Source organism: Chrysemys picta, chromosome 2 (genome assembly GCF_011386835.1).
Source record: "Chrysemys picta bellii isolate R12L10 chromosome 2, ASM1138683v2, whole genome shotgun sequence".
NCBI classification, from domain to species: domain Eukaryota; kingdom Metazoa; phylum Chordata; order Testudines; family Emydidae; genus Chrysemys; species Chrysemys picta.
The window spans coordinates 288,200,001-288,211,868 of record NC_088792.1 but is presented as its reverse complement, the minus strand read 5'-3'; the positions used below and the strand labels follow the sequence as shown (position 1 = coordinate 288,211,868).

At 57.0% G+C, this 11,868-nt stretch overlaps 1 protein-coding gene across 2 annotated transcripts; it reads right to left on the bottom strand.

The window, feature by feature from the left end:
• Positions 1-714: 714 nt before the first annotated feature.
• On the bottom strand, positions 715-11,569 carry LOC103305877 (uncharacterized). 2 transcript variants are annotated; one of them, XM_065586397.1, is made up of 6 exons: positions 11,411-11,569; positions 8,885-8,976; positions 7,993-8,275; positions 2,890-3,050; positions 1,730-2,027; positions 715-993 (listed from the first exon to the last, which is right to left on the bottom strand). In XM_065586397.1, exons 2-6 carry the CDS (start codon positions 8,967-8,969, stop codon positions 831-833), a joined length of 990 nt encoding a protein of 329 aa, XP_065442469.1. In that variant the 5' UTR covers positions 8,970-8,976; positions 11,411-11,569; the 3' UTR covers positions 715-830. The 2 variants fall into 2 exon arrangements, with proteins under 2 accessions (XP_065442469.1, XP_065442470.1); XM_065586398.1 differs by having other exon boundaries at positions 11,374-11,523.
• Positions 11,570-11,868: the final 299 nt, after the last annotated feature.

Sequence of the window (11,868 nt, the reverse complement as noted above, 5' to 3'; positions counted from 1 at the left end):
CGTACATCAAACTGTTACTACGGGAACTTGGCCATACTCCTCCACACATTAACAGTCACCCCGTGGCCCAGGCTCGGGGCTGGGCACCGCTTTGTTGCCGCTGCCTGGCTCACGTTCACTGTGCACAATATAGGGGTGAAATTCAGCCCTGGCATAAGCGGCTGCAATCCCAGTGCCACCAGTGGAGTTGTGCCCAATTGCACCCGCCTGGAATCTGGCCCCATATCAGCTGTCAGCTCTGCTCTTCCACCCTCCTGGGGCTCCTCAGGGTCAGAGGCGTCCCAGAAGGGCCCAAGCAGCTGCAGAGTTCGTGGATGGACAGGCCAAAGCCAGCCCCGCTCTGCTGATGGCCCAAGGCTAGCAGTGACAGCAGGGCAGCTGGAGTTCGGGGGAGGGCTGTGAAGGAGCGTTGGGTTGAAGGGGGAAGGGAGAACAGGTGCCTCAGCCCCAGGTTGGGAGAAGGGACGGGGAGCCAGAGAGCGGGTTGTACTCAGAGGGGGAAGCAGGCTGGGGAATGGGCAGTGGGCGTTCGGAGGAGGGAAGGGCTGGAAGCAGCAGCAGCAGAACTGGATTAACCCAAATCCCATCTGGGGTTTGGAGCCGAGGCCCATATGGGATCAGAACCACATTGCCTGAAGGGGCAGGGAAGCCTAGGGGAGGGGACACATGGCCATAACAGTGCAGGATGGAAACAAATGACAGGAGAGACGCAGAAAGGGATCAGTGGAGTTTATTAGGTGACAGCGGCTCATTCCTGCACCAACCTCCCCGCTCCCACCCCCAGTGCAGGGCGAGGTGCTTCCCCACACCAGGGACTGTGTCACTCCCGCTTAGTAGCACTCATCCGTCACCTGGGTGCCGTAGACCTCGACCTCACACAGGGTGAGATACTCCACCCTGTCTGGGATGGTGATGGTGACGTAACGGCCCTTCATCCCATTGCAGCAGATGGTGCTGATGGATCCTGGTGTGGTGTCGGTGATGGTCCCGCAGCTGCAAAGAGCAGAAGACAAGAGTGAGAGGCTCAGATTAGGGGGCACAGGCGAGTTGGCAGCAGGACTGATGACCCTTTAACTCTGAGCCTGCAGAGGCCAAAGCACGGAGTGAATGACAGACTGTAGGAGACGGGGTGTGTCCCTGTTCCCGTCACAACCCAACTCCGACTAGAAATAAGGTTCACATTTCATCAGTCAAGGTCATTAACCAAGTGAGCAGATAACCGAGGACATGGTGGATTCTCCTTCCCTTGGAGTCTTGAAATCAAGGCTAGACGTCTGTCTAATAGATACACTGCAGCTCACGCTGAAATTATGGGCTCAGCATAGAATCACTCTGTGCAGTTTTCTGACCAGTGCGATACTGGAGGTCACACTAAGTGACCAGAAATGTCCCTTCAGGTCTTAGAAATCTATGGGTTCCAGGAAAATCAGTTCCTGTTGCCTTGGATGAGGTGATTCTAGGCACAGAGCAGCTGTGAGGGCAGAGAGAGAAGACACAGGGGCCTGGAGAGAGATCGGCTCTACCCTGGATTGCCCTGCAGTGGTCACTGTGCTCAGTGATGTGGTTCTCTTCTATCCAGGAGCTGAGAACACCACCAGCACCGCGCTCCCAGCCCCAGATAGCTCGAAGGGGAAGAGACCTCGCCCTGGCCCCGGTGGCAATGAGACCCATCCCCTGTGTCTGAGCTGGGAGGAGTTGTCTCACACCAGAGGATGGGGAAGCAACTCACATGGGGTCGTGCTTGCCGTGGCCATCCTTGGAGTCTCCCACGTGGATCTGGGCCCCCTCGAGTCTCTCTCCACAGCAGTCCTCCCTGTTCTTCACAATCACCGTGGAGACGTAATGCTGACTTTCCAAGTCCACCCTCCACCACGGCTCTCTCTCGTCCTTGGTGTGGATGCAGGAGTAATGAGTCATAGTCCCATCGCATTTTCCATCCACGGCCTTTTCAGCCCCGGCTTTTACAGACCCGAATTCCTCGTTTGTGGAGGACTGAGTGGCCGGGTGCCCCTGCGCCACGTTCCGAGCTGGAATGGGAAGAGGGGAAGTGGGACATGCCCATCGCTAGGGGACAGGGGTGCCGGAAGAAGGTGGGGGCAGGGGAACATGGCCCTCCCATTTTTTACTGGCTGTAAGGACAAGCAACAGGGGGAGAGGGCAGAGCGTTGGGGGGGAAAGAGGCGGTGCAGGAGCGGAGACGCGGGGGAAGGGGTGGCATGAGGGTGGGATCTCGGTTCAGGCGCTGGTGGACCCCCCCATGGTTAGGAAGTTTCCACCACCTCTGCTAGGGGGGCTCTAGACACCCTTTATCCCACGCGGAGCCAGAGCCGCTTCCCCGCAGTGACACACAAACCAGCCACTGCATGAGAGCCAGGTTCATAGTGGGAGCCATGGCCCCAGGGGACGGGAGTGACAACAAGTCGGTGCTGGGGTGTCAGCCCAGGCTGAGCCCCTCTCAGCCCCCCCATGTCCCATACCCAGCTGGAGCTGCTCCCCAAGGCAGGGATAAATAAATGGAGATCTCCTAGAACGGGAAGGGACCCGAAAAGGTCATTGAGTCCAGCCCCCTGTCTTCACTAGCAGGACCAAGTACTGATTTTGCCCCAGATCCCTAAGTGGCCCCCTCAAGGACTGAACTCACAACCCTGGGTTTAGCAGGCCAATGCTCAAACCACTGAGCTATCCAGCCCCCCAAGGATGGGGTAGGATGTTCAGATGGAGCCTGCCCCGTCTGCCGCTCCCAGCTGGAGCCCCTGCCCTGGTCAGCAGTGGGAAGGGAAGAGTCTCCCAGGGTTTCTGCTCTGTCACTAGGCAGAGGTTGGGGCAGAAGGGAATGGGGTGGATCATAACAGGGAACAAGTTTCCATTCACGTTGTGCCAGCTCCTTACCCCCGGGGGGTGGGGTGCAGTCCTGAGCTATGACCTCGACCTCACACAGGGTGAGAATCCCCCTTCTGCCCGGGATGACAATGGTGACATAGCGGCCCTGCAGCCCCTTGCAGCAGATGGTGCTGACGGATCCCAGACCGGTGTCGGTGATGGTCCCGCAGCTAAAAACAGAGCAGAAGCCAAGAAGACAAAACAAGATAGATGTATCCAACTCGACAGGGGCTGATGAAATCTACCCTAGAGTTCTTAAGTGATCTCAGAACTATTAATGATTTGTTCGAGAATTTATGGAGGAAGGGTAAGGTCCCAGAGGAATGAAAAAGGAGAAACATAGAATCTCTCTCTAAAAAGGGGAACAAGGAGGTCATCAGGAATTCTAGATCAATCAGCCCAAATTCTCATACGCAAACTAGGGAAATGTGATCTAGATGAAGTCACTAGAAGGTGGGTTTCAGAGTAGCAGCCGTGTTAGTCTGTATCCTCAAAAAGAACAGGAGTACTTGTGGCACCTTAGAGACTAACAAATTTATTAGAGCATAAGCTTTCGTGGGCTACAACTGCATCCGAAGAAGTGGGTTGTAGCCCAGGAAAGCTTATGCTCTAATAAATTTGTTAGTCTCTAAGGTGCCACAAGTACTCCTGTTCTTTTAGAAGGTGGGTGCGCAATTGGTAGGAAAACCATACTCAAGGAGTAGTTATCAATGGTTCACTGTCAAATTGAGGGGATGTTTCTAGGGGCTGACTCCAGAGCGGGGCCCCCGGTGAGTGGGCCTTACAGACAGGGCCAGTTTTCCAATTATGCACAGTAGACACGTGCCTAGGGGCGCCGGCATTCTAGGGGTGCCCAAGGTTGCCAAGTTTGCAATTTTCTACCCAATTGGGCTATTTTTAGCTGTCAGTTTCCGGGTTTTTTTAGCAGTTGCGAGTTGTGGTATTTTGGGCTATTTTGCTGCCATGCTGACGCTGGCCGCACTGCTCAGGAGTTCTCGGGAGGGAGGGAGCCTCTCGAGCTGCCCCATGCCCTGCCGAGATGCCCCACACGCCGCTTGTCTCATGTCGTGCCCTCTCCCCTTAGGTGACGTTTGCAGCATGCGCAGAATTCTTGCCCGAGAGAAGTAGAATTTATTTTTTCTGCAGAAAATGTGCTGCAGTTCCACCATTCCCCCTCCAGAGGTCGCTGGGGCCCCAGAGCCCCCTGAGCTGGTGGAGGCTGACTGGTCTGGCGGGTGGCAGCGCACAGCTGGCAGGCGGGTGACGGGGGCATTTTGTCCGCAGGTGACAAGTCACAGCAGCCTTCTTGGAGCCAGGCGAGGCGGCAGAGGGCCACACAGGGCTGCTGGAGCGTCCCGGGGCCACATGGGCAGGGAGGAGGGGCGCTGAAGATGCTGTGCCTAGGGGCGCGTAAGGTGTACATCAGGCCTGCACAACTCGTAAAGCGGCGCGGGCCATATTACTCCAAAGAAAACCGCTGAGAGCCGAATCCCCCCAAGCGCCGCCAACCCCCCCAGCGCCAGCCAGCCCCCCGGAAACACAACCCCCCCCCAGCGCCGCCCACCCCATGGAAACCACTCCCCCAGCGCCACTGAAACACCCTCCCGCCCCAGCGCCACCTGCCCCCTGGACACAAACCCTCCTTCCCCAGCGCCGCCCCACCGAAACAGCAGTATTGAACCTCGGTAATTCGTTAGAGCGGGCCCTTAAGCTAGTATAATTAAGGTAAAAGAAAACTGTCTTTTTGCTAGAAGTAGAATAAGATCTTCCCCCCCACTTTGTAATCGATTGCCCTGTTGAATGAATGAGATGTGAAGGAGGAAGGCGTGAAAGGCAGCACCTCCAGACAGCTGCAACCCTTGGAGAGGGCAGGGCCGGCTCTAGGATTTTTGCCGCCCCAAACAAAAAAAATGTTGGCCGCTCCCCCTTTTTTTTCGTGCCCCTCTGCCCCCGGCCCTGCCCCAACTCCACCCCTTCTGAACCCCTTCCCCAAATCCCCAGCATCGCCTCCTCCCCCGGCGTGCTGCATTGCCCCCCCCCCCACATTGCTTCCTGCAGGCCCCCCACGACCTCCTGCCCTAGCTCACCTCCGCTCCACCTGCTTCCCCGGGCGTGCTGCCGCTCTGCTTCTCCCCCTCCCTCTCAGGCAAGGGAGGGCAGAGAAGCGGAGCAGCAGGGCGTTCAGGGGAGCAGATGGAGCAGAGGTGAGCTAGGGTGGGGAGGCACAGGAAGTAACAGGGGGGTAGAGGAACCGCTCCCCGCTCCAGCTCACCTCCGCTCCACCACCATCGCCTCCCCCGAGCGCCCGCCGCTCGGCTTCTCCTCCCTCCCAGCCTTGCTGCGCGAAATAGCGGTTTCACGCGCGGCAAGCCTGGGAGGGAGGGGGGAGAAGCAGAGCGGCGGCAGCGCGCTCAGGGAAGCAGGTGGAGGCGGAGCGGAGGTGAGCTGGGGTGGCAAACTGGGGTGGCGGGGGCACTTCTCCCCCATGCCCCAGAGTCGGCGCCTACGATGGCTGGCACCAGAATGCTGCCTCTAGAAATGTGCCACCCCAAGCACCTGCTTGTTTTGCTGGTGCCTGGAGCCGGCCCTGGGAGAGGGGATGGGAGCCAAACCAGATCAGTAGAACAGGTCAGCCACCGATTCACCGCTCGCCTCCTCAGCCCCCGCCACTGCCGCTCGCTCGCCTCCTCAGCCCCCCACCCCTCCGGCTCACCGGCTCACCTGCCCCCCCGCCACTGCCCGCCCGCTCGCCTCCTCAGCCCCCCTCCACCCCTCCCAGCTCACCTCCTCACCCCCCGTCACTGCCTGCCCGCTCGCCTACTCAGCCCCCCACCTCTCCGGCTCGCCGGCTCACCTGCCCCCCCGCCACTGCCCGCCCACTCGCCTCCTCAGCCCCCCACCCCTCCGGCTCGCTGGCTCACCTGCCCCCCCGCCACTGCCCGCCCACTCGCCTCCTCAGCCCCCCACCCCTCCGGCTCGCTGGCTCACCTGCCCCCCTGCCACTGCCCGCCCGCTCGCCTCCTCAGCCCCCCACCACCCCTCCCAGCTTGCCTCCTCACCCCCCGCCACTGCCTGCCCGCTCGCCTACTCAGCCCCCCCTCCACCCCTCCCAGCTCGCCTCCTCACCCCCCGCCACTGCCTGCCCGCTCGCCTACTCAGCCCCCCACCTCTCCGGCTCGCCGGCTCACCTGCCCCCCCGCCACTGCCCGCCCACTCGCCTCCTCAGCCCCCCACCCCTCCGGCTCGCTGGCTCACCTGCCCCCCCGCCACTGCCCGTTCGCTCGCCTACTCAGCCCCCCATCCCCCTCAGCTCGCCTACTTACCCCCCGCCACTGCCCGCTCGCTCGCCTCCTCAGCCCTCCATCCCCCTCGGCTCGCCTACTTACCCCCCGCCACTGCCCGCCCACTCACCTCCTCAGCCCCCCTCCACCCCTCCCAGCTCGCCTCCTCACCCCCTGCCACTGCCCGCCCACTCACCTCCTCAGCCCCTCCTCCACCTCTCCCAGCTCGCCTACTCACTCCCCGCCACTGCCTGCCCGCTCGCCTACTCAGCCCCCCTCCCTCACCCGCCACTTGCCTACTCACCCCTCCGCGGGCCACCCAGTGAACCCACCTACTCAACTCCTGCGGGCCGCATAGTGAGCCCATGCGGACCGCATGTTGTGCAGGCCTGGTGTACATCTTGCCCTGCTTACAGGTAAGGAGCCTGGATGAAGGAGACGGATGGAGCCAAGCGGGGCAGACAGACGAAGGTTAACTCCTCTCCTCCCTCGTTTAGGATTCGTGGGGATGAACGCTGGCTTGTATACCGTGTTTTGGCCTTTGGTTAAATAAATTAGACCCCTGATGGGGCACTAACGTTCACTACATCCAACCCTCATTGAATTCCCTGAAAGCCCACAAGGGGAAACAGAGGCAAGGACACAACCACAGTTCCGCACTCGGACGGTCAGTGGCGCTCCAGGGCACGTGACCAGCAGACCAGGTTGTTACAAAGAGATCGGTGATCAATTGCTCTCCATGTGCACCAACAGTAGGACAGGAAGTAATCTCCTTAGTTTGGAGCAAGGAAGACTTAGATTAAATAATAGGAAAACCTTTCTGGCTCTAGGGATAGTTCAGTATTGGGATAGGTCACTGAGGGAGGGTGTGGGATCCCTGTCAATGGAGGGGATTAAGAAGAGGTTAGACTAACCCCTGCCAGGCATGCTCTAGGTCGGGGGAGTCAATAGGTGGACCTCGGGCCAAATCTGGACCACCAGACACTTTTGATCACACCCCAGAAATATTTTTATTGCCTTATTATCATCATTTGTTTATTATTTTCTCTGGAGTCTGTACCTTGACTATACCTTGACCGGGAACTTTGAACCTTGACAAAAAATAATTGACTCCCCCTGGTCTAGGTGTATTTGGCCCTGCCTCAGCATTGGGGGATTCACTAGATGTCCCCTTGAGATCCCTTCCTGCCCTACATCTCTGTGTATCTATATGGGGTGAAGGGAACACTGTAAGAGATGCTGCTGCTCTAGTCCCCATCACAACCCAATTCAGACAGGAAATAAGGCACACATTTTTATCAGCCCTGGCCATTTACCACTGAAGCAAATTACTGAGGGACTTGATGGATTCTCCTTCCCTTGCAGTCTTTAATCAACATTGGATGTCTGTCTAAAAGATGCACTACACCTCACAGAGAAATTGTGGGCTCTATGCAGAATCACTGCGTGAGGTTTTTTGGCCCGTGAGATACAGGAGGTCAGACTGGATGATTGGAAAGGTCCTTTCAGGCCTTAGAAATTGATGGATTTCAGAAAAATCTGTTCCTGTTGCCTTGGATGTGATGATCCTACTTGGGCAGGAGCTGCGAGGGCAGAGAGAGAACACGCAGGGGGCTGGAGAGAGATCGGCTCTACCCTGGATTGCCCTGCAGGGGTCGCTGTGCTCAGTGACATGCGGTTCCGTCCATCCAGGAGCTGAGCGCACCGCCAGCACGGCGCTCCCAGCAGCTCGAAGGGGAAGAGACCAAGCGCTGGTCCCAGCGGGCAACGATACCCCTGTGTCTGACCTGGCTGGAGTCGTCTCACTCCAAGGGATGGGGAAGCAACTCACATGGGGTTGTGCTTGCCATGGTCGTCCAGGGAGTCTCCCACACGGATCTGGGCCCCCTCGAGTCTCTGCCCACAGCAGTCCTCCCTGTTCTTCACGATCACTGTGGAGACAGACTTACGACCGCCCAAGTCCACCCTCCACCACGGCTCTTGCTCGCACTGGGTATGGGTGCAGGAGTGATCGTTTAAAATCCCACTGTGTTTTCCATCCACGGCTTTTCCAGGCTCGTATTGATCGTATGTGGATGACTGAATGGCCGGGTGTCCCAGCGCCAAGTTCTGACCTGGAATCAAAGGGCAGGAAGAGGGGAAGTGGGACGTGCCCATCGCGAGGGTACAGGGGTGCCGGAAGAAGGTGGGGGCAGGGGAACATGGCCCTCCCATTTTTTACTGGCCGTAAGGACAAGCAGCAGGGGGAGGGGCGGAGTCTAGGGGGGAAAGAGGCGGTGCAGGAGCAGAGACTCGGGGGGAAGGGGCGGTATGAGGATGGTGGTCTCAGTTCAGGCGCTGGTGGCCCCCCCCCCCCACCTGTTAGGAAGCTTCCGCCGCCTGTGCTGGGGGGCTCTAGACACCCTTTATCCCACGCGGAGCCAGAGCCGCTTCCCCGCAGTGACACACAAACCAGCCACTGCATGAGAGCCAGGTTCACAGTGGGAGTCATGGCCCCAGGGGACAGGTGTGACAGCAGGTCGGTGCTGGGGTCTCACTCAGGCAGAGCCCCTCTCAGTCCCCCCACGTCCCATACCCAGCTGAGCCCCTGCCCAGGTCAGTGGTGGGAAGGGAAGAGTGTCCCAGGGTTTCTGCTGTCTCACTAGGCAGAGGTTGGGGCCGAAGGGAATGGGGTAGAACATAAAAGGGAACAAGTTTCCATTCAAGTTGTGCCAGCTCCTTACCCCCTGCTGGTGGGGTGCATTTCTCAGACACCCCAGTTCCTGCAAGAATCCCAATCGCCATTAGTAGATGCCAGAGAAACTCCATCCTTGCACTGTCGACATAGAAGATCACATGAATGTTTTACTCAGAATAAACTACAGCCATAGTGAGTTTCAGTTGAGCAGCTCACACACGCCGGATGGTCCTCATTTTACAGAGAGGGAAACTGAGGCACAGAGAGCCCGCAACCTAAGATCCTGAAGCAGGTAAGGGGCAGACCTGTCAATAGAATCAGGGTCCCTTGAAGTCTATTTCCCCCCCACCCACCCACTAGACCATCCTACTGTGTTTATGACAGTTTCTTAGATTAGCTTCCACTGGCCTTTTGGGGACAAAACGTGGCTTACCCAGAGAACCTGTCTTGGGGTGGGTAGATCCTTTAAAACAGGTACTTACCCATCTGCCAATCAGGCTTTGTATGCCAATCTAATTATGGGATCGTCAGTGACAGCTCAGCCAAAGATCATTCGAAAGTTAGAGTTGAGAAACTTTATCAAACTATTTCTAGTTTCTCTGGAAATTCACCTGTTAGTGGAACCACAGGTACCCTAGTTAAGGTTGAGAGCACATATCGGTCATTTAGGAAATTCACAGATAGGGTTAAACTTGCTGAGTTGCACTGATCCCTGGAGAGGGCAAAAGTCTCTGACCAGGAGTCTATCTCAGTTGGACTCGCTGGGCAGAGCTCACAGTGGGAAACAGAAGTGCTGGAGCCCAGAGGCTCAGTCTCAGAGGCACTGAGGCGCATGGCCTATGTTTAAGGAAGAGTGGGACCCGGCACACCAGGGACATTTAGAAGCTGGGGCAAAGCACAGATCCTGTGGGTCCCTGACAGCTGGTGGCAGGGGTGGGACACTGAATGCACCAGGAGTATTGTGCAGCGAGTGACTTGCAGCAGTACAAACAAGGCTAGTCAAAGGAAACAAGCAAGAAAATTGCAAGTACCTGCCTCCCAGTGGAGAGCATCACAGAGCTGTGCAGGGAGAGAAGAGAAGTGTTGGGAAATTCAACCAGGTGCAGTTGATTGCACGGCTGGAGAAGGCAAGTTCCCCACAGAGTCCGGGGATGACAGAGGCAGCAGCCGTAGCAGCCGCATGGCTCCCTCACAGCCCAATTTCCCACCCCAGAGTTGGGGCAGTGAGAGTTGGAAGTGAGGAAGCTGGAGGAGGCCCAAAAGGGAGAGAGCTGATCGATACAAACAGTGAATGCATGAGGAGGAGCAGCGAGAGCACCAGGTGGAACAGCAGAAAAACCAGGACACGCAGGGAGAGCATGAACTGGATACGGAGAAGAGGAGAACAAGAGGTCCCATCGAGGAGTAAGTGCGGAGAGACCATGGGAAGCCAATTCCACAGGGAGCCTAGATACCAAATTGCTGCCCCAGTTTAAGTGGGGGTGATATAAATATCTCCCTGCCTTGTGGGGAGGCTTGCGATTTGAACCACATTGACCCTGTGGACCGGCTCTGCTGTCTCACCTCCTTACTGGACCCCAAAGCGACAGAGATGTACAGCCAGATGGGTGGAGTTGGGGGGAGGGGGTACAGACAGTTCAAAAAGGCTGTACTGCTTAAGTCTGAATTGACAAGTCAGGCTTCGAGGGAAAGGTTTTGGGGTGTGCAGAAGAGCCAACGTGTGACGTGTATGGAAGCCACCACCCTGCTGGGAGAACATCTCCACAAATGGGGTAAAGGTGGAGCTGTCACTAGATGACCTGGTAGGATTGGAGCTATGGGGTATGTCCCCATGAGCTTAAACTGTGGCTAGTGGACAGGGAGCCCAAGGATCTTCATAGCACACGCCAGTTGGCAGATGAATCTGTGGACAGTGCGTCCGCTGGTGAGAACAAAACAAAGGGTGACTCGCCCAGGTTGGGGCCCCAAGGGGGGGCACATGGGGGGCACCATGAATTGGGATTCAAATAAATGCAAACCAGGGGTGATAGTCGATGTGGGAAGACCATCTCCAAGGGATCCCAAAAACCTAAGCTGTAGTATCTGTAACCGGACAGGGCACAAGTGGGTATACTGCCCGAGGCTTGATGAAATGGGGTTAAAACCAGACCCTTGAAGGGAGGAAAGCAGTTACACAGCCAGCTTCTTGCCTTGTCTTCTGACTGGCTTAAGCACTGGCCAAAGATGGGAGAGTTGACTCACAATCCTTCCTAGACAACCGGGGTTAACCTGTCAGAAAATCCTGCCTGTTCCTTGTGCATTGACATCACAGAGAGAAATTCCCTTGGGCAGACGCCCAATCACCATCGCAGTGCCACTGCCACCCTCGTTTGAGGACTCAGCTGGAGCCCGGCTCTGTGGCTGGCTCATGGCACTGGGGTGAATTGCACCCTCACCGAATTGCTAGCTCAGTGCACGTCCTCTGGGAAGGGTTGACATTAGGAGGATCATGTCCTCGCTTGGCTGAAAGGGACGGCAGGTACAAAAGCTACTGACCAGCTGGGGAAAGGTGAAGAGGGACTCTCCAGCTCACCTGGGCAGCTCAGTCACCGGTTTTGTGAGATAGGCAGAAACTTCAGTTCGCTTCCAGGTGGTTCAACAGCTACAGCCTTGTTCTCCGCTATTGCCACGGTCTGTGGGTGACTGCGTTTGGGAAGGGAAATCCAGCTGCTTTTATTCAGTTCCCGATGGGCGGTTCCGCGTCTGGTTATTACTTTACAAGCTGACATGGACCAATGAGGATGTGACCTGTGCTTCTAATGAAGAGTAAAGTTTGCCTAATTTGAATACAGCTGTCCCCCCTCTGTATCAAGTTTCAGAGGGGTAGCTGTGTTAGTCTGGATCTCTAAAAAGCAACAGAGGGTCCTGTGGCACCTTTAAGACTAACAGATGTATTGGAGCATAAGCTTTCGTGGGTGAATGCCCACTTCGTCGAACGAAAGCTTATGCTCCAATACATCTGCTAGTCTTACAGGTGCCACAAGACTCTCC

Excerpts from the sequence above, each read along its gene's own strand:
- LOC103305877 (XM_065586397.1), bottom strand. The coding sequence starts at position 8,969 with ATGGAGTTTCTCTGGCATCTACTAATGGCGATTGGGATTCTTGCAGGA. Across the intron at positions 3,051-7,992 it reads CATGGCAAGCACAACCCCAT|CTGCGGGACCATCACCGACA; the intron begins GTGAGTTGCTTC and ends CTCTGTTTTTAG. Across the intron at positions 994-1,729 it reads CACGGCAAGCACGACCCCAT|CTGCGGGACCATCACCGACA; the intron begins GTGAGTTGCTTC and ends TGCTCTTTGCAG.